The following is a 21063-nucleotide window of genomic DNA, read 5'->3' as shown; positions in this document are numbered from 1 at the left end:
TAAGGTAGGGCGGGCAAAAGAAGGACTCGTATAAGCATTGAAGTCACGATGCTTCAAAGCTAATTGGTGGCGGAAGACCTTATATCCGTACATACCCCGGGTGTCAGTCGGTCCGTCCTATTCAGGAGGCAAACCTACACAACATACAAACAAAACAACACGTTGGTCGGTCCGTTCAAGTGGCGTATGATGCGGCGAATCACCAACCCAGACCAACCAGAGGCCCCAGGCTATGCTTATATGGAATCATGTGTCTCGAGAGATGACTGTCGGTTTGGCTACAACCTTGAGTAAAATGGAGGGTTTCTCTGCGAGATTTTGGCGAGGGATCTGCGACATCCCTTTGTCATCCCTAGGTTACGAGCAACGAAAGGTCATCGGCCCAGATTTAGTACATCTCCGCTCCCTCTATAAGACTATTCCCTTCCCCCGTTCTTCCAGGAACACAGGATTGAGCAAGCGTCTACAACAATATACGAAATGATCCCTAGGAGGACGAGTTTTGTTAGAAGCCCCAATAAGTAGCTTATTGCTTGACTGATGGAGACTTGCTCGCGAGCAGAGGAGGGGCTGGCTCTTGAAAAAGATGGGTGGCCTCCCTGCGACGTCGAACTCATAGACACGGCTGACACGGCTAAGCTTGATTGATGATAGTCCGGTTATATCGGATGGGAAGTGCAATGTTCAGTTTCTGTAGGCCAGTAGTTTGATCTGCACTAACAAGCCGTCGGTTCTCGTAACGGGAATGGAAGAGAACAATAGAACATCCGACGGTTAAAGTCGCTCGTTACACATTTACACAAATCTTTCCGACCGTAAGAGAGCAGTGGACAATAACAAGCCGTTCTCAAGATCAGAACTAATTATAGCGCAGGAAGCCTACCGCCAAACCTGATGAACTATCATAACATCATTCTCACCTCATTCCAGGAAACGTCATGCAGTTAAGTTTATGTAATAGCTTTAGCCTCAGAACACACCCGAGAGACTAGCATACTTGCTCTTTTGGTTGCACATTTATGCGGATGCGAACAGAGCCTTCGCGTTAACGTTGTGGCGAAATGATCAGAACAGCACTTGTACTGTTTACCATTGGTTGGAGCGTAACGGCTGAACACCATTACCAGTACAACCTCGAACTTTCAGTAAATAACTCATGTTCCTGACGGACCCTGCAAAGTGAAGTTCAATATAGAGTTTACTTCTCTCGACTGATTGGCCAGCGGAGGATAGTTGGGAAAGGGCTCTTAGTGTAAGCCACACAGTCATCTCTATAATTAGTTCGGAGCGTGCCGAACATCCTTGGTGCCTAGCAACAGTCACCTTTCGGCGGTGACATCCGTCCCGTTACTGCCGCTCACACTTAGATCTGACATCGTTCTCTCCGGTCTGGACCATGTCCTGGGAGTTACTACAACTCTGTCAAACGGTCTCGTGATTCTTTTCTAATTGGCTAAATAACCCCGAAAACGAATTTCAGGAGTCTGACTTCGCTGCGCCACCCTGCTTAGGGTGAATTGACGGGCAACTACTGTCGCCCTTTAACTTGCTGCGGTTCTCTCGGAGTTGACTTTAGGACTTGATCTCTGTCTTGACAATCTCATGTACAGTAGTTTACAGCTTAAATCCAATAGAAATGCTACTTATGCTGTGGCCACTGGCCGGGCTGGAGATTTACCAGGTTTGACAAAATTAATCCTATCACGCAAGGGATGCCCAAGTTCTGCGACCCCCTCAGATGCCGTGTCAGCCTCTGCCTCGGTACTTCCTTAAACTCAACAACTATAGACATTGGGTGGCAGATGAAATTTTGAAATCACGATAACTCCGGATGTCAGCTCATCCGGCCCCCACTTCCTCAGATCGTAAGCCACTCACTGGTAATCACCTCCAAACCAGGAGTTGTTGGGAAAATTCAGCTTCTGTAATAATTACCTCAACCGTATATTCGGCACAGGTATCCAAGTGTAAACATGTACAATGTGGCTATATACTGTGCAGAATAATGAATACGAGTGTGGGGAAATCCCGACTAGTTGCCGATCTGCCGCATCCGCGTCAGCCGTTGATCATGGGTCTAGACCACGTCCGAGTTCCGGATCGGAAAGTATCTTGCATGCTTACATGTTACAACAGCAATGGGGGAGGAATGCTGAAATCCCTCAGATGGTTAAGCTTGACTACTCTATTGAGGTAGAATCTATTATTATCATCATCAGAAGGGTCTCCTATCTAAAGGCTGCTTGGCAGAAACGTATTTATACATCCATCTGCTCCTCGTCTTTATCGAAACATCAGCACTCACATCACTTTCACTTCATCCCATCGTCACTCAAACACATTTTCCAAGCCTCCAACATGCTTTTTAACAAGCTTTTCCTCAGTGCCGTGCTCGCTATGAGCTCGGTTGCTGCCCTCCCCAACCCAATGCCCGACCAAGCAGGGATCGCAGAGCGCAGCCCCAAGAGCCACGATCATCGTCACCACTGTGGCAAGCATGCTTCCTATAGCGAGGATAAGAAGGAGTGTGTCTGTCATGACAGCTCTGAGACCTTTGAGAAGAAGCATAAGAAGTGTAAGAAGATGAAGGATGACAAGAAGGCTGTCAAGACAGATGTCAAGAAGGCCGCCAAGGACGTCAAGAAGAAGACCGATGACAAGAAGGACGATGATAAGAAGGGCGATCACAAGGATGACAAGAAAGACACGAAGCCCAAGTCTGAGCGAGACCTTGAGGAGCGCAGCCCCAAGAAGCATCACAAGGGCAAGCACCACAAGGATCATCACCACGATGACAAGAAGAAGCACCACGATGAGCGCACTCCCAAGTCTACCCGAAGCCTCCTCCACCACTGTGGTAAGAGCGCTTACTACGACAAGGCCAAGAAGGAGTGCATCTGCCACGATAGCGGCAAGGACTTTTACGCCAAGCACAAGACTTGCTCTTGCCCCAAGGGCGAGAAGTGGCACCACATTGAGCGCAAGTGCAAGAAGTAAGGGCTTGCAAAGTCAATGGGCCGGGATATACCGAGACGACGTTCTTGTTTGTGTTGTGATCGGTTCGTCTACTGCTATGCGCTAGGAGTATTCAATGGTCGGGAGGGAGTTTGGGTAAAGGGCGAGTTGGTCTGTAATGGAATTCTGCTGGCTTTGTAGTCTTCAATAAATATTGTCAATCCGTCATGCAACTGCTAATCATGTGAATTATTACGCTGATAAAAGTCCTAGTGCATTCGATGTTGTGTGAACTGACTTTTGCCGCTCATGATGCCTCTCCAAACACTAGAAAACTTCAAGAGGTTCACTCCACTACATGATTAATCTTGTGTGCCTTCCACCTCCCGTCGCGCCTCCATTGGCGTATATTGCGCCGTATTCAACCTAGAATAGTATTGGAATTACGGCCTGATGGAAATAAATACGCTAGGGCATTATTGGCGGCGTACCGTATCGGTGGGATTGACTTGCCGTAAGTGCCGTTCGTTCCGGGTCCCTTGCAGACTTCCCGCTTACTCGTCATCGTGAGCACAATATAGCCAATCAGACAGCATTTTTGGTACGACGACATGGGGAATACCGGACGATTCTCATATTTTGACATCTTCATCTCCCAAAATCTCTTGCCTTCGTATCTTCAATTTTTCCAACCACTGGCGGAAATCATGAACAAGACATCTCATACTGACGAGCCCTTCGAGGGTGATGATGGCTATAATCAAAGTCCCAGCCCATTCTCCAATGATCTCACTACCAATGAGGACTTCAACGGTCTCGTCAACAATCGGGCCATGCTGCAAATGGATTCCCAGCTCCCGCCAGACGCGATGTCCAAGAACCTGGGCCAAGTAGTCCCCGACGGCCCTGTCAAAGAGGACGGGCAGGCAGACGCCGCCTCGAGGTTGGCTCATGAGTCGATTGACCATGGCCAACCATCCAATGGCGGGCTGCGGATATCCGCACCCGCCAACCACCCGCCAGCTTCAGCTGGTGACGCCGACGATGGCACACCTTTGCAACGTTTCAAGAAGATGATCATTCGCGTTGGATCGTTTGTCGGGCCAGGTTTCATGATCTCTGTCGCGTACAGTATGTTAATCTGACCTCATGATGTCGCCAGTTCCCGCTTACAGGAATTTCTAGTTGATCCTGGCAATTACTCGACCGACATCGCTGCAGGAGCTTCATATCGCTTTCGTCTACTGTTTGTAGTTCTTCTCTCAAACATATTTGCCATTTTTCTTCAGAGTTTGGCTATCAAGTTGGGTACTGTAAGCGGCCTCAATCTTGCCCAAGCCTGCCGCGCTTTTCTCCCGCCGTGGATGAACTACATCCTGTATGTTTTTGCCGAGGCTGCAATAATTGCTACCGATATAGCAGAGGTAAGTGATTTGTTTCATTATTCCTCCTTGCTGGTACTGACGACCTAAGTAGGTGATCGGATTTGCAATTGCATTAAACCTTCTAGCTCCCCAGGTACCTCTTGTCGCAGGATGTGCCATTTCCATCCTCGATGTCATGGTTCTTCTAATCTTCTACCGCCCGGAAGGGTCCATGAAACATTTACGATATTTCGAAATATTCGTCATGTGCTTGGTTCTTGGCGTAGTTGTTTGCTTTTGCATCCAGCTGTCGCTGATTAGTGACACGTCGCCTGGGGAGGTTTTCAAGGGTTATCTACCATCCAAGTCATTGGTCGAATCTGAAGCGTAAGTTCCAGATCCTTATTGCTGGGACGTTTTTAACAAGCGATCAGTATTTATCAGGCTTGTGGCATTCTCGGGGCGACAGTCATGCCTCACAGCCTGTACTTGGGATCAGGCATTGTTCAACCTCGTTTACGTGAGTATGATGAGCGGAGTGCCCTCGTACCAAATCAAGTCTCTTCCAGGTCTTCTATTATCGATCAAGACGATGATAAAGGCTATTACATCCCGTCTGAAAAGGCAATCAAGCACTCCCTCAAGCTTTCAGTCCTTGATCTAGCGATTTCGCTTTTCACATTTGCACTTTTTGTCAACTCGGCTATCCTCATTGTTGCCGGTGCATCGCTCTACAATAATCCATCGGCTCTTGAAGCCGACATTTTCGGCATCCATGATCTTCTCTCCAAGTCTATCTCTCCAGCGGCAGGTACCATATTTGCCCTGGCACTACTTCTCTCCGGAATCTCGGCTGGCATCGTTTGCACTATCGCCGGCCAGATGGTCAGTGAGGGTGCTCTGAACTGGAACATCAAACCGTGGTTGCGTCGTCTGGTAACCCGAAGCATAAGCATCACCCCGAGCATCATCATTGCGGGAGCTGTCGGCCGTTCAGGGCTGAACGCAGCGCTCAATGGGTCACAGGTGGCTCTGAGCATCATATTGCCGTTTGTTACTGCACCTCTCATATACTTTACTGCTCGTGATAAGTATATGACAGTTACGGCTAATAGAGCGAGCAGGTATGTTGTCGACATAAATGACACGGTAAACGAGGTAGGAGAAGAAGGTGGGGCTCAGCATGAGGGCATCAAGATGTCCAACTCGTGGTTCACAACGATTGTCGCTTGTTCGGTATGGCTCTTCATGGCTATTATGAACGTTGCGAACCTGGTGTTTCTTGGCAAATAGGAAGTGTGGAAATCCTATAGTCGTTTATTGGGACGCGACCCTGCAGTCTTTCTGATGGCCTCAGGGTCCAAGTTGGGCTTTATATACGATCGTCATGAGCGACGTTCCTGTCTCCTGGGATTGCGTTTGGCTGATCCCAATGTATTGGGGCGGAGTGGGATGGAGCTGGAAGTCTGGAAGAGGCAATCGGCATCCATCATAGACCTTAAGCAGCTGCCTGGGTGTTCAGCAGTGGCTGCAGTGCATGATACTTTCTTGTTCCTTTCTTCTTGTGGTAGTAGGGTTACTTGGCCGGTGTCTGTCGAGTGGAGCACCCCCCGAGTTCAAAGGTCCCAGTGCTTGGGTTGTGTAACAATGAACTGAACGCAGACAAACTATTACCAAGTTCTCAATGGCCAACCGCCTAGTGTAGATCCCCTTGCGCTTAATTATGGGTGCCTGAGTACCTTGTTCTGGTGTTAGCTCGAACTCGTCACGGCCATAGACACTAAGGACAGAACAACGAACATGTAAGGCGGAACGCACAAATTCATTACCTTGAATGTTCACTCCGGTGCCCACCCCCTCGGAATATAATAAGGCACGAGCCTTTCCTTCTTTTCCTCTGTCCTTCTCCATTTTGCATCTCACAATCCTCCACCAGCCCTCTCTTCCACAGAAACGTCACCAACTTCACTTTTTGTATCCCCATTCTACACTCAGTACTCTTTTTCATCTCCGCAACCATGTCTGACACTCCTGCTTCCACTGCCAACCAGGCAGAGGCTCGTGGCCTTGAGACCACCACCAAGAAAAACATATTTTACACCAACGACAAATCCTCTTCCAGCAATCAGTCCACCGTGGCTGAGACGGACACCGTCGAGTACACCTCGGAGACACCCTTTCGTGGCTTCTTTATCTACGGTTGCATACTTGAAGCTGCCTCTCCCACCTCTAAATTTGGGTCGATTCGAGTCTTGAAGCGTGACCAGGACTCTGGCAACTGGAACCTCATGGACCAGTCTTATCCCGCCAGTCGCGGTGACATTCAAGCCGCCTGTTTCACAAAGGACGAGCTGGCCGACCTCACCAGAATCTGTCTCGACGGTTTCGCCTTTGGTGAGGATGATTTCATCCGCACGACCAAAGTTGCTGGAAAATATGACTTTTCTTCTGTCACCGAAGCTGGCTTCGTCATCCTCGCTTGGCGATTCCGCGGTGACCCCAACCATGTTTGGTTCGATGGTCAGGGTTTCTTGATTAAAGAACTCACAGTCTTTCCTGCCGAATCTTTGGAGATGAAGGATTAGATACCACGCCTGACCTACTCTTTGTCATTCCCTTTGGGAAGAGGCCCTGATCTTGCGTGCTGGAAGAATTCTTGGTTGATGGCGCTCGACTTGGGAGACTGCTGTCTTGCCGTGGAATGTATGTGTTCGGCTTGGAATCGACGGAGCTGGTTTGGTTCTTTGTTGTCTTTTGATACTCTGCGGTAGTTTTTGGTATCGAGTCGGTGTTTTGGAAGCCTGACAGGACATGTTATTTCATGGTATTAGTTTCTACGGGAACTAACTGTTGGTATTTTGTACGTAGTTTCTAAATTGAGAGAAATTCGTTGCGCTTTCTGCTGCTACTGTGATAAAACTTGTCTTTAACCACAACTACTCGGGGTCTGCTAGTGACACATCTGGTGATAAAGATGCCCGCAATGCGTACTTAATAAAACAACACTTTTGATCACACGAACTGTCATTTGACAGTTATCTTTTATAATAACTTTAACCACAACAGTTCACATCCGTTATGCCTTGGACTTTAGTGACAGATTACAATACTTCATATGATACACTACTACCATAGTGCAAGAATTTGAGTTCAGTAGCCGTGTCCTCGTATATTCATTTTGAAATGCCCCAAACGCCAAACAGTGAACAAACTAAATACCACTAATCTATCAGGGTATCATTCCTCCCTATTAATCTCTCTTCACCTTCCAAAGCCCGAAAACGCCAGTAATAATCAAGAATATCTGTACGAAGAGCATATACACACCACCGCCCACGAAGCAGACTGCCCCAACGGGATCCTTCGCTCCTCTTTTCAGAGCGCCAAGCATATACTTGGCATCGCTCTTCACCGTACCGACAACCCAGGTTAATGGTGACGGCTTCGCGGGCTTCTGCTTAAGCTTGGGTCGAGAACCTGGAAATTCTGCAACTCCCTTGCGTTTGCCTTCTAGGTCTTTCAATGTGAGCGTGTGGTTCTCGTGCTGCCGGTTGCGTACGCTCTCTTTGGTGAGCATTCCTCGGATTGTGTCTTTTTCAGAGGCAGTGTTATGATTCCACCATTCTTCAACGGCGGTGAACATGTACTTCTGGATGGCCGTTTTGTGACGACCTGGAAAGGCAGGGTGATGCATGATGGTTAGGATCTGGCGGATGGTCTCCTCTTCGTCCCGGAAGGGATCGTCCCAGCACTTGACAACCTGCTGTGTGGTCCAGTTGGTAGTAACAGTCGAAACAAGACCTGCTGGCTGGTTGAGGACGTTGCTGAAGTGATCTTTCGAAATATCCGAGTGGCTCGGGTCAGATCCTTCCCCATCGAGGTAAACTTCTGCAGAAGTAGATTTCGCAGCTTCCGCGTCGACCCGTTCCTTGGCCGCCTTGAGCGCATTTCGCAGTTGCATGATTGAGCTCTCAATCATGAGACTCAAGTACTTGAAGACAAGTTGATCCGTGTACTTGCCCAGCTGCGTGCTCGAATCCTCAGATAGCGGCTCATCGTCGTGCGTCTCGGTTCGTTCCTGGATCCACTTCTTGATACGATCATGGAGGTAGAAGATCGGCTCGATAGTCTGCCAAAGATTGTTGGCGTCAAGGCTGCTTTCGGCTGTTGTGCTACCCTTCTTTGACTCTTCTGCCTTTTCGAACAGAACACCAACGCTTTCAAGTTGCTGCAGAATGGGATCATGGATTGTGCTATTGGAGGCAAGCTTGCTAAGTGCTTCGATGGCAGCTCTGAGAAGATCGTACAGATGCTGAAACGCGATTTCTCCGATGTTCATTTCCTGCGAGAGTTAGCGTACATGGCTCAAAGCTGAATCGTGGACGTACATTTTCCAGGTTCTCCAGTGATCCCTTGCATTGAAGAACGGCCATGTCATCCGCCTCGCCCAAAAGACTGTGAAAGATATCAAGCATGCCAAAGGTTCCTGTCACGATAGGCGGCACCATTTTCCCTCTCCAACCAGGCGTCTGAACGCGACACGCATCGCCCACAAAGGGGAAAACATCTGTCTCGCCGAGTTCCAGCAGACAAAGTTCGGTGAAGTTACTGTGCGCTGAGAAATCCTCAAGAGTATGCAACGCAGCGCCGAGGTGAATAAAAGCTTCCTTCTTAGATTTCGGGTCCTTGTCGCGGCCGAGTCGGATGCATTCGCGGAGTTCGCGTGTGACGTAATCAGCTGATGTATCCCAACCGTGTCCAGAATTGGCGATGTAATTTTTCATGCCCGTCTTGGGATCGAACTCGAGTTCCCTAGGATCAACAGGCCCCCGAAGTCTCTCATCGACATCTTTCGCGTTATCGGGATAGCCTTTTGGGTTATCGATATGCTCGACGTGCGTGTAACAGCCCAACCTCTCACGCGTGACGTCAAACTCATCGGTCGCAAACCCAAATTCCATGAACCCCAATATGCTCACGATGGCTCTCAACACGGGCTCCGGCACCGTCTCAAGACCCGTCGTATCAATAATTTGCGAAAAGTCTCTCAACCAATTGCCAAAATAGATCTGCCGTCGCTCAAGCGCAGTGAAACGATAGTGCGTAATGAAGCTTGCCGGCAAATACCGCAGCGCCTCAGCAATGTCGCCATGTCGCCAGACGTAACCGTTGAAGGAGCTAGTTCCCGCCACCTCGCCGGCGCCAAAGGCTGACGCTCGGCCCGCGAAGAGGAGGCATACGAGGCTAACGAGCAGTATTTTTGTCGTGAGCGAGAATGTCATCGTGAAGGTTGGGCCGATGGTTGGGGAATGTGGAGTGACGTCATGAACTGGCTTGGAGATTGCGGAAAGAGAAATTGATGGGCAGCGCCGACATGGATTTTAGGGCCGGGAGAATAATTTGCCGTGCCGAAGCTGCGCTTGGCTCATATTTGCATCACCTTTCAGCCGAGTCTTCCGTGCCCTTGCAGAAAGCAACATCGGCGATCGCGCTAAGAGATACCTGACAGCGGGCGCAGATTACCCTGTGAGATAAGTAGATCTTAGCAGGACCATCGAAAACAGGGGTCGCTAGTCAAACTTTTAGTACCAATAGATTGTGATGGGAAGTCGTTGATTTTCCGCTCCTCCAACAACCCATGGCAATGCTTCACAATGAAGATCAGCTTTGCAAGAGCACCAGGTCTTTCGAAAATGGGTTCGCGATGAATACGAAAAACCCGAATAAATGTGACAGAACACCCGATACTGTTGCTATTGCTTGGGCAGTAGAGAGCGACATTATTTCACTTGTTTTCGACCTCATGTTGATCTGTAGGGTAATCAGTCTCACGATAATTCCCCGCAGTGGTTCATCAAGGTACCATTTATGCGGGGATCAACTCATGAGGAGACAGTGGAGCTGATGATCGATGCGTGGGATCGACGTAGTCCGCAATACTATCCGAGGCAACGGCCAGCAGCCATCGCGTGGATAAGCAATATGTTGATTCAATATGACACTGTTTTGCTGTTGTTTTACGTGACTTATCGTGGTTTATCGGTATCTTATCAGCATTTATCTTATCTAATGGTAGCACTGGAGTGATTCTGCTTTCATACCGACAACGGCAGGGTTCCGCTGATCGTAGCGCCAATCAGCTGTCACAGATGAAGTTCAAGATTCATGAAGCATATTCTTGAGCGACAGAATCGTGCAAATGAGTTTTGAGATGGAAGTCACGACACAATGGCAGTGAGTCCAAAGGAGGATGGGTTCAATTGAGGAATTATGTCACGGAGTCTGATCAAACGCGATTGACGTATCAATTGCTGAATGGCGCATGTCACTTATCATATCGGAGGGAGGGTTTGTTCCATCATGACTTGTCACTTTGCTCTAAATCCGGGGTGGCCGTTATGTCAGAGCCCAAAATCATGCAAAATGTTGAAAGAACCCTGTTCGCGTATCATGTTATGCATGCAATATGTCTTACACCGGCCCAAAAGCTTGATGGTTGAAATGGATATCATGTATTGGGACCAGCCCATGCCTTAATAACGAATGTGCAAATCGCTTCACCATGCTTCCCAGTCCCCAGTGCGCCTGTAAATCCTTTCCAGTATCTCATTTATTAGGTTTCAATCCAACATTGTCATTTCTCCTGTCCATTATTGTCTGGCCTTGAGGCACCAAGTTCTGTGGGCGCGCAAAAAGCATTGATGCAGTGACGGGGGCAGCATCCAAGTTTTGCCGTGTCTTGACAGCCAAGGCTAAAAGTAATTAGTAAAATGCTTGAAGTGATTGGTATAAATTGACTTACCAGCTACCGAGGCTACCATTAGAACTACTGGGAGAGCTTTGTTGACGCGCGCCATGCGAGAGATGGCGGGTTGTGGTTGAGAAGGGAAGTCAAAGCGAGGAAGAGCTCCGCCGAAAGAGTTGGTAGTCATGATGGCTGTGTTTGGTGTTATGAATGTGTGAGAGTAGATGTGGCTAATGGATTGAATGCTGATGAGTGAATGGTGACTTTATTGAGATGATTTCTTCATTCTCTTATATCAATCTTCTACCATATAGACTCAAATCCCTATTAATTCTACGTCTTAGTCGGGTCGCTCCGCAGTAGTCAAGTCAGGCCACCAATTTCAGGGCAGATCTTACAGTGGTGCGAGCCCCTAAAGAAAGTGGCGTGGAACTTGTGGGGTCGTGGTCTGCTTTCTCCAACTGCCACAGTCATCTGTGTATCAAATCTGCTGATATTCCATGCACTGCCAGATCAACGTCTTAGATTGAGGCGCGGGGATAGAACCATTTGGTTTCGCAGTTGAGATCAGGCCTTTGTGCAGCAAGATTATCTACAGATAGCATCTCGGCCTGTTTCAATCTGTGTACCCGAGCGCCTTAGATCTCTTGTCTTGTCGCGTCCAACCCAGTTTTTCAATTGAACCTCGCCATTCTCTACGACTGGAACAATGCTATAGTAAATAAAACATATGAAAGCCACAAACAGCTGATATCATCTACTATGTACTCAGTGTTTCCCCTTGGCGCCGCGATAATTACTCGGACATCAGATCATTTCACTCCGGGTTTTCGCGAGCCAGTCAATTGCCCCAGCTCTCCCTGGGGATGTCAAGACTGCACTGCACCTAATTCTGAACCTGGAATCGCTAATCTATGTTTATTCACGCGCCAATTGAAGTGGCATGATTGCAAATTTCCTGCATGTGCTGTATAGCTGAGAATTATGTCATTGACAACGCACGAGGATGGCGGGCATACGGGCTCACCGAGAACTGCGAGGATCCAAATTAGACCTCATGATGCGTTGCTTTACTCGCGGAGCCGATATGGCTTCATGTTTGCTCATATTAGTTTTTATCGTAAGATTGAGGTAATATTACAACTGTAAAGATACGTGTTTGAGACAATTTGATACTGCAATGCGCGACATGTTTTATTTACCGACCTTTCTCAAAGGACTTGGCCATGCTCACCGAGACCACTAAAATTAGCTGCCGCTCCAGGGCTCTACGGGCGGGCTCTACACGTCGGCGGAGCCGCATTCTGAGATCATGCCATTTCAATTTTAAACTTATGCGATATTAAAAGACATATATTTCAAGTAGCTCTCCAAGTACCTTAGATGGAAGCCTAACGCCCTTCTTTCTTTTTCCCTCTTTCCCTTGAGGGTAGGTCTTTTGCGCAAACAAATTGACCTTCATAAGACCAACTTGGCGAATCATACCACAAAGCCTTGAACTGAAAAGAACTTTTCCACACCTGAGTTATTTGGCTACTCGTTCAGGCTCTTGGGAGGGCCTAACATGAATTGATGATCAGAAGGATTGGCACATTCTCTCAAGATCTTCAATCTCATTGTGCTTATTTAACCTCCTGCACAACCATTGAAGTCATGATGCTTCAAAAGTGTGATTGTTCAGGAAGACATTAGCTATCACGATCTTGAGCGTACTTATTGAACCCGTTAGACAAAGACCATGTAGTAGTGGATTCTCTAATTTGGACATGCGACTTTCTTCTTCACTCCACGGTCGTCTGTTGATTAACTGAGCCTGATTACAATAGCTTTCATCTGAGGTCCCCAAGTTTATAAGCTGCAACTGGGCCAGTTCCGCTAAATCCGTGACATGGACGGCACTAATATGAAGCCCGCTCCGGTGGAGGCACATCGGCAATTGAAACTGCGGAGTTTGCGGAGTTTAACATGACGCACTGTATTAATAGCCCCTCTGTTCTTCTGGAGATTGATTCGATCAAGATACATCATCAAATAACGAAATAAAAATGAAAGTCGCAATTGTGGGAGCTACTGGAGCTACTGGAAGTTCCATCGTGAATGGCCTCTTGGAATCCGAGACTCAATTTGTATGTTGCTATGATAAGCTTTTTCTTGGCTGACGTGAGTGCTGACGACGAATAGGATATCACAGCATTGGTTCGACCAAGTTCAATTGAGAAGCCAGCTACTGTTGCTCTGAAAGAGAAGGGTATCAATATTGTCGCTGTCGACCTTCAGAGCAGTCAAGATGAACTCGTCGCTGCTTTGAAGGGCACCGATGTCGTGATCTCGGCTATCTACTTTGAGTCACTTTATGATGAAATTCCTCTCTCGAATGCAGCCAAGGAAGCTGGCGTCAAGCGATATGTACCTTGCTTCTTTGGTACTAACGCGCCTCGAGGTATCATGAGACTTCATGATGTCGTAAGTCTTTCCATGGTCTTGTAGAATTTATCCAACTAATGATGTATCGCAGAAAGAGGAGATCCTGGACCACATTCAGCGTATCTATCTCCCATACACTGTCATCAATGTCGGATGGTGGTACCAAATCACTCTCCCTCGTGTCCCATCTGGAAAGCTTGATGACTACCTCACATTCGCAAACAACAACATCATTGGTGGAGGCAACAACCCCTCTGCACTCACCAACCTAAACGATATTGGAAAATACGTCGCCGTTATAATCAGTGACCCTCGCACGATCAACAAGAGAGTCTTTGCAAACACAGAGACTAAATCGCAGCAGGAAGTCTTCGAGCTAGTCGAGAAGATCACTGGTGAAAAGCCGGAGCGTACTGAGGTAAGCAAACACCTATTTGCGTAGTAGCAAGGGCTGACAATATGATTGTAGATGACCAAAGAAATCCTTGAATCACAGTTGGCACAGTTCAAGACCGATGAGCTATCGCAGAACAGAGGTATCCTGGAATATTGGATGTCGTGGGGTGTTCGAGGTGACAATACGCCTGAGAAGGCTGAGTACCTTGGATATGTTCTCGCTAAGGATTTGTATCCTGATCTTAAGGGTCAGAGTTTGGAGGACTTTATCAAGGATGTGCTTGATGGTAAGGTGAAGAAGGCCTACTGAGGCAGCTACTTTGTGGATGGAACATCATCCGACACAGCAGCTATGATAGCCGATACAGAGTCGGGGTATAATAATACCATCGAGGATTACCAGCTTAAAGTGCATGCCTTATCGCCAAACAGCGATAGGAGCGCAGATCTACTTGCATGGCACAACTCCTTCGTGATATTTGTGTAAGCATTACTGATAGCATAGAGGTATGAAAAAGTGGTCAGGTGACCAATGTCAAACTTATCCTACAATTGAAACAGAGGAACTCAAAACCATAACCCAGCAAGGTACAGTAAGAGATGTGTCTCGTATAAAGTCCGGTTTAATCCCCGTTGCAAAGCCGAGTATCAGATAGATTGATTTCTGCACATCATCTGTCTAAATCGCGTCTGGATGTCCTTTCCCGAATCCTATTGGGTGTGCATTCCTTTATGGGTAACCCATGTCGAGCCAGACCGGAGATGCGCCGCAGAAACCTACTTCATTTCCGTCTCCGGAGAGTTCCGGCATCAATAGTGAGCTTTAGTGCCCGTGCCATCTTCTGTAGTGTATTGAATTGGATGGAATGCTTCCACAGTCCCCACTCGCTAATTGCATAAGGATCAGGAAGATCATCAATGCCAACTGCGGAACACTGGCTCACATTTCCGCAAATCCACCACTAGCCCAAAGATGTTTTATCGAAGACGTACTAATTACGGAAGAATAATCCATCAAGAACGGAATGGGTAAAGTCAAATTGCCGTTGAACTAATTGTGACATATCGATTCGGGCCTCCGACATTCCTCATGGAACTGTTAAAAAGCTTAATTGTTGCATTTCATTAAGCACATGCCGTTTTCATAAAAGGGGAAGTCAGGTCAACGCACTAGACTAAATTATTCCCAGCCACGTTGCCGGGCCGAGACTGGTCTTTGATGAAGTTCCTCGCTCCAATGAAATGCTCCTGGTGACTGATACCTCTACAGGGTTCTCTTGGCGCTATCAACTCTACTCCGTTTTAGGTTGACAGTCCATCTCGGGGCTACCGTTTAGTGTCTTAGCTCTAGCACCGGCGCGAGTGCCCAAAAACAGTTGCTATGAGTAAAAAATTGCAAAAGCCACAGTTATGTCACTGAGTGGTTTCGTTCCAGCTGAAAGCTTTGTTAGGTGCCGAGGACCAAAGCCTCCGAGCGCAACCTTGATCACACGTGGTGGACATCTCGAAACATTCCTATTGAATGATCCGGTAGAATTGTGGCGTCTGTTTTGTAACGCAGTATCTATACAATCCAATTGTTAATATACATGCGAAGATGCCCTGATTTCAGTCTTCTGAGGCTTAATGGACCACTGCATTCTTTGACGAACAACACACAGTAAAACAACGATTTGACCCCCTGCACCCGCTTGACCAACAACTCCTCAATTAGGCCAAGGGGGCCCCTTGAGCCAATCCACTTGGTAAGCTTCTTTCACAGAGTGGCCACCTTCCCAAAAGGATCCATCGCTGCGAAGCTAGCAATGGCTGTGGCTGAGCTTGGTTACAGACTAGCAATCATTCTGGTTAACAAGCATCAATCAAAAACCGAAAAACTTAAACTTAGCCAGGGTCAAGTGCGTTCGCAGGATCAAGAAGAATTAATTACCCACGTACCCGGATGATCTTCCCCGGGGGCCTGGCATGTTTTCTAGATTTCCTTTTTAAGTCCCTTGTCTCTGCAACATTGTCATTGTCTGGTTTTTGTCGATTGTTTCCTTTTCGCTCTTTTCTTGCAAGGTTGGGAGGGCGGTCCGCCCGAGTTAGACGCTTCGCCATGGTTAGCATTTCGGCTTCGATTGTATGTCCTTACTACATCCCGCAAGCTACCTTTGTGCTAACTTTGACCAGGCCGTTCAAGCGGTACTTGTTGGTTTGGCGTTCATCACTCTTGTGCTCCGCGGCTGGGCTCGTGTCCTCTCCCAACAATCCCTCTGGACCCTTACCGATGTACTCGCCTGGGCTGGATGGGTATTCACGCTGGGATGGTTCATCTGCTCGACAATGGCCCTCCAGATCCTTATCGATAATCCCGCCAAGACCGAAGAGCTTATCGTCGAATCGGAAGAATACCTCAAGGTACATACAGCAGACGGAAACGACAGCATGAGCGAACGACTAACTCGATGCTAGATCGTCTTTGTGGCACAGTATTTGTTCGACATCGGGATTTACTTCCCCAAGCTCTCGATCACGTTGTTTTACTGGAGTTTGATACCAAGGATTATGGGACGTTTGAGGAATGCATTGATAGGAGTTTCAGTATATTTATGCTGTTGTTTAGTGGCTACCATACTTCTGGATACTTTGATCTGTCAACCCATTTCTGACAACTGGTACGACTCAGCGTTCATGCATCGAATATTCAGAACTGACTTTTCCAGGTCTATTCCTAACCAGCTCAAGTCGGTGTGGAACTCGTATACTGCATTCGTTGTGCAGTGGGTTCTGAACTGGTCCACCGACTTGTTCGCATTTCTGTACCCATTCTTCCTTCTCAAGCATATCTCCCTCCGTAAAGAGCAGAAGCTGGCTCTCATCGGTGTCTTCTCCCTTGGCGCTATCACCCTTTCCGTTAGTCTTGCACGATTTATCGCCTACAATGCGACGGATTTTGAACTTGAAGACCAGTCCGGCAGTATGTTATCCCAAAGCACCACCTATCACTTGCGGTATCTAACAAAACATTAGATATTATGTCTACTGCCGAGATGGCTACAGCAGTCATAGTCGTTTGCCTTCCCGGTCTTCGAAGATTCATCGGACGCAGCAAGTCACCTGTGCAATCGTCAGGTCCCTCAGGCCCATCTAGCGGTTACGTCCAAACAATAGGAAACAGCAGCGCACACCGAATGAGACATCCACCATCCGCTTATCAGAAATGGGGCGTGCGAGATGATGAGATTGGATTGGTTACTGAGATCCGTGCAGGTGATTCAACAGAACTGACGGATATGGAGCGGAGTAGTGATGGGAAAAGCGTATATGTGAAACATAGTATAAGTGCCACATGATAGACATATCTTACAAAAATATTTACATTAATTGTTAAACCCAATAGGCATATAATCTAAGTGTAATATCGTGGAACTCAAATACTATGCATTGTATTGAAACGCATCTGTCCTCCAGAAATCTCATCTGAGAGGCCATTGAATAAAAGCACTGTCTCTTCGTATCGTAAGCCAGAACTCCAGTTAGTCAACCACATTAAGAAACAAACATCAATGACAAGAGAGTCAGGACATAGCAGTGCACGTGATAATGGAGACACCTGAAAATATAAACAAGATTAAAAGCATGAATGAGAGAAATTTCCTTGGACGGCTGAACTAAGCATTGGGCTATTCATATATATGGCCAGATCTCAGAGATACTATGGCGAATTATTGCTCCTACTCGGGGTCTGCTAGTGACTCATCTGGTGATAAAGATGCCCGCAATGCGTATTGCTGTTGTTTCTCTGCTAGTTGGTATAAGGTATATCTATACCGTATTTGCCACCGTGACTGGGGTATTCCATCATGATGCTATACTGGACTCCACGCGCTTGGCCAAAGGCAAGATGCAGTTTGAGGAGCGATACAGAGAGGGAGAACATTCCAGTTCGCTGTTTAGAAAGATATCACTGAAAGAAGATTAGACTTTGAGGCAAGCCTTTGTGTTATCGGAGATGTTGTCACAAGAAAGACGTCAAAATTGCATCGGCGAAGTAAACTTGTCATCGTTGCACAACAAGTCACAATTCCACCATCATCAGATAGTCAATAATGATGCGGGGTAACATCAAGCTGAAGGAGGGGAGAAATGAATGCACCGGAAGACCGTGTGGCCTTATCTTTGTCGATGGATCATGGGGTCAACGCCACACAGAGAATCTCCTGTCGAATTTCTCCACATATCAAAAGCTTGTTGCTCGCAACGGTGGCTTGAGGCATGTTTTAGCTCCAAGCTACGTGTGACTGGTTTAACAGCTTCACGCGATGCCAAAATAGCTAAATCCAGGTTGCTATCAAGTCGTTTGAGAAGATCTTTTAGAAGCTCTTGATACCGGTTGTGGCGTTTGGGTGATTGATGAAACCGCAAACGCCGTTGTCGGTGTCAAGGGTTTCAAAGATAAGAGAGAGATTCGTCGGCTTCAATTCCGATGCCGGTTCCAGAATGAAATCGGGAACAGCAAAAGGAGGTAACACCAACATGCTGGACTGGGGGGTCGTTCGCATTGCAGTCTTGTCTCTTGTCTCAGCTGAGCTTTCAATGTATGATGCGACTGGTTGTCGTTCACTAGGTCAGGATGACATGGCCAGTTCTAGGCTTCTAGCTCACCTTCGGGACACACACCCAGAAACTCAATTCCTCTTCTGTCACCGCTCACCGAGCAGGGTGAAGGAACATCGGCACTTGAACATTCTACCCCGGGTTTGCAGAACAAATATCGAATAAAATAACAGCACGATCTGTTATCGCGGCACTTAATACGGACATAACGGCATAGAACCCGTTTATGTCAAGTGTAGAACCCGACGACCCGATGCACCTGATCGTCAGTCCAAACTCTCCCCTCTCAAGAAGAATGCCACGATAGCTTCCATATGCACAGTCTGCCCTCCTATTACCACGTTTGGAAAAGCCAGTGTCATCGATAAGCTCAAAATACCAGCGCGTCACATCCGACTGATCTCGGCTGCTTCGGGTTCCATTTCCAGGTGAGCTTGACCCCTCGGTTCCAAAACCCGAGTAGCCAATCACAGAACACAGAGATGTTAGTAATTACCAGATGCGGCTTGACAACCTGGGGAAACCGAGTCTAAACCTAATGGGACCGAATAGCGATATCTCAGTGGCGTGCAGACCCCTCGCTTGATGTAGGTACAAGCCAATGGGACATGTACGATTAGTATCGTGACCCTCTGTTTGTCTTTGGCCTTGGGGGTGATCTTCAGTCACACGACCGGGGCTGATAAGCTTGACCTCACACCATCACGATACTGGGGCCGAAATACGGAATGGATGCTCCTGGGATCGATTCCCGAGAGGAGACGGTTGGGCTAAGGGTCGGCACTTATCTATGGCTTGATGACCTGGGCCGTTGAGGGGAACTAGCCATTGTCTATAAGAATCTATCTGCCACTCCCGTCAGGTCCAGAAAACAAGCTTCTCAATACATCAACACTTGAAGAGTTTGTATCGAATATCACAAAGAACAATCAACAACTTCTATTATTAAAGACAGCCGCCAACAAACACAATGAACAAGCTCAAGCTCCACATCGAAAGTGACAACTTCACGGATGAAAGTCACAGGACACCCGTTCGAGCCCTTCCTTCAACATGGTACACCTCTCCAGAGATGTTCGAGCTCGAGAGGCGCGCTATCTTCTCCAAGAAGTGGCTTCTTGTCACACACCAGAACAGACTCGCCAAGGCAGGAGATTGGCTCAAGTTCAACGCTACAGGCTACGAGTTCGTTGTTACTCGGGACAGAAAGGGTGGCTTGAACGCCTTTCACAACGTCTGCCGTCACCGAGCCTTTCCAGTTGTCCAAGGCGGAACTCAAGGCAACTCATCCATCTTTGCCTGCAAGTACCACGGTTGGTCTTATGGTCTGAGCGGCAACCTCGCCAAGGCACCCAACTATGACGTTCTTGAAGGTTTCGACAAGAGCAAGAACGGTCTTTTCAAGATTCATCTCAAGCTTGATGGCTATGGCTTCATCTGGGTCAACCTCGACAGCTCCGATAACCCGGAGCCTTGGGCCAAGTACTTCGACGCCATTGATCAACAAGACAGACTGGCGAATGTCAACTTTGAGGACTATCAGCTGGATCATGAATACAGCATGGAGGGCAACTACAACTGGAAGATCTTGGCAGATAACTTCAACGAGTGCTACCACTGTCCCACGACGCATCCTGATCTGCCTACGCTTGCAGACCTCGGAAAGATGAAGTGCGATACCGACAAGCAATGGATCAAGCATTCGAGCGTTCAGACCGAGGAGCAGAAGAAGGCTGGGTTTCAACTCGCGAGCACATACTTCTACCCCAACGCCTCCGTTGTCGTTCTGTAAGTTTTCACCCTTCTAATATAGAATGCACTTTCTAACTTAACACAGACCCCATTTCATGATGATCCAACGATTCGTCCCCACATCAGCAACCCACTCATCAATGAGCTACCAAATCTTCCGCAACACAAAGTCTTCTGATGCAGACTTCCGTGCTGCCGCCGAACTGTACGCACGTGTAGTCTCAGAAGACAAAGACCTCTGCATCGGCGCACAGAAAAACTTGGAAGCTGGTGTTTTCATCAGCGGCGAGCTTCACCCTCGACTTGAACACGGCCCACTTTCGTTCCAGGACGGTCATCGCGATGCTATCCATGAGCATGTCAAGCTTGAGAAGGCGGCTGGACGACAAATCTGGCCAGCGAGACAGAGGTTGCCGGAGGGGGAGGCCGCGAAGAAGAACCAGGAGGATGAGGAGCTTTGTTCGAGCCTGTCTTGTGGAGGGTTGCAGGAGGTCTTGGCTTGGTAAAAGTTGGAGAGTCCATGTTTATCTGCGCGATAAAAAGATTGCTTTTGATGTCCAGGACGGTGTTGATAATTAGATTAGAGTCAATAGTAAAAGATGAAATTGTTTATCCATAATTTACTGCCTTGTCTTGCCAGCCGTCAGTGTACTGATATCATGCCCTGGGGCCTTGATCCTGCGGTGCAGCATCCAGGGCAGGAAATGTCGCATGTATCCTTCGTCGCTCCAAGTCTAATATAACCACAGAAGGTCTGATAGTGAGGCATGTTGCATCAACTCAAGTATGTGAATGAGGTTTCAACAAGCCTTGTATTGTAGATCTGTA

General features: G+C 47.7%; 7 protein-coding genes across 7 annotated transcripts; 5 read left to right on the top strand and 2 right to left on the bottom strand.

The window, feature by feature from the left end:
* Nucleotides 1-2128: 2128 nt before the first annotated feature.
* On the top strand, nucleotides 2129-3184 carry B0J16DRAFT_340803 (uncharacterized protein). Its single transcript, XM_046127740.1, has one exon. It carries the CDS (start codon nucleotides 2167-2169, stop codon nucleotides 2995-2997), a length of 831 nt encoding a protein of 276 aa, XP_045982669.1. The 5' UTR covers nucleotides 2129-2166; the 3' UTR covers nucleotides 2998-3184.
* A 478-nt stretch (nucleotides 3185-3662) lies between these two features.
* On the top strand, nucleotides 3663-5612 carry B0J16DRAFT_355591 (natural resistance-associated macrophage protein-domain-containing protein; the record flags this gene model as incomplete). Its single annotated transcript, XM_046129422.1, has 4 exons — nucleotides 3663-4086; nucleotides 4141-4379; nucleotides 4432-4706; nucleotides 4754-5612. 4 exons carry the CDS (start codon nucleotides 3663-3665, stop codon nucleotides 5610-5612), a joined length of 1797 nt encoding a protein of 598 aa, XP_045982668.1.
* Nucleotides 5613-7248: 1636 nt separating this feature from the next.
* On the bottom strand, nucleotides 7249-9651 carry B0J16DRAFT_340800 (heterokaryon incompatibility Het-C). Its single transcript, XM_046127739.1, has 2 exons — nucleotides 8708-9651; nucleotides 7249-8661 (listed from the first exon to the last, which is right to left on the bottom strand). Exons 1-2 carry the CDS (start codon nucleotides 9599-9601, stop codon nucleotides 7570-7572), a joined length of 1986 nt encoding a protein of 661 aa, XP_045982667.1. The 5' UTR covers nucleotides 9602-9651; the 3' UTR covers nucleotides 7249-7569.
* Nucleotides 9652-10925: 1274 nt separating this feature from the next.
* On the bottom strand, nucleotides 10926-11251 carry B0J16DRAFT_384093 (uncharacterized protein; the record flags this gene model as incomplete). The annotated part of the gene is made up of 2 exons (XM_046131389.1): nucleotides 10926-11071; nucleotides 11122-11251. 2 exons carry the CDS (start codon nucleotides 11249-11251, stop codon nucleotides 10926-10928), a joined length of 276 nt encoding a protein of 91 aa, XP_045982666.1.
* A 1509-nt stretch (nucleotides 11252-12760) lies between these two features.
* Nucleotides 12761-14458, top strand: B0J16DRAFT_124048 (uncharacterized protein). The gene is made up of 4 exons (XM_046121654.1): nucleotides 12761-13190; nucleotides 13246-13527; nucleotides 13580-13906; nucleotides 13958-14458. The coding sequence occupies exons 1-4, from the start codon at nucleotides 13110-13112 to the stop codon at nucleotides 14192-14194; spliced, it is 927 nt and encodes a 308-aa protein (XP_045982665.1). The 5' UTR covers nucleotides 12761-13109; the 3' UTR covers nucleotides 14195-14458.
* Nucleotides 14459-15982: 1524 nt separating this feature from the next.
* Nucleotides 15983-17219, top strand: B0J16DRAFT_371897 (uncharacterized protein; the record flags this gene model as incomplete). Its single annotated transcript, XM_046130441.1, has 5 exons — nucleotides 15983-16006; nucleotides 16057-16284; nucleotides 16339-16541; nucleotides 16590-16843; nucleotides 16897-17219. 5 exons carry the CDS (start codon nucleotides 15983-15985, stop codon nucleotides 17217-17219), a joined length of 1032 nt encoding a protein of 343 aa, XP_045982664.1.
* A 2234-nt stretch (nucleotides 17220-19453) lies between these two features.
* On the top strand, nucleotides 19454-21032 carry B0J16DRAFT_362612 (Rieske [2Fe-2S] iron-sulfur domain-containing protein; the record flags this gene model as incomplete). Its single annotated transcript, XM_046129822.1, has 2 exons — nucleotides 19454-20271; nucleotides 20321-21032. The coding sequence occupies 2 exons, from the start codon at nucleotides 19454-19456 to the stop codon at nucleotides 20739-20741; spliced, it is 1239 nt and encodes a 412-aa protein (XP_045982663.1). The 3' UTR covers nucleotides 20742-21032.
* Nucleotides 21033-21063: the final 31 nt, after the last annotated feature.

Source organism: Fusarium flagelliforme (assembly GCF_020744385.1).
Source record: "Fusarium flagelliforme strain FIESC 12 MPI-CAGE-AA-0113 chromosome Unknown B0J16scaffold_4, whole genome shotgun sequence".
NCBI classification, from domain to species: domain Eukaryota; kingdom Fungi; phylum Ascomycota; class Sordariomycetes; order Hypocreales; family Nectriaceae; genus Fusarium; species Fusarium flagelliforme.
Note: the sequence above shows the minus strand (reverse complement) of the source record. Positions and strands in the feature narration are given on the sequence as shown.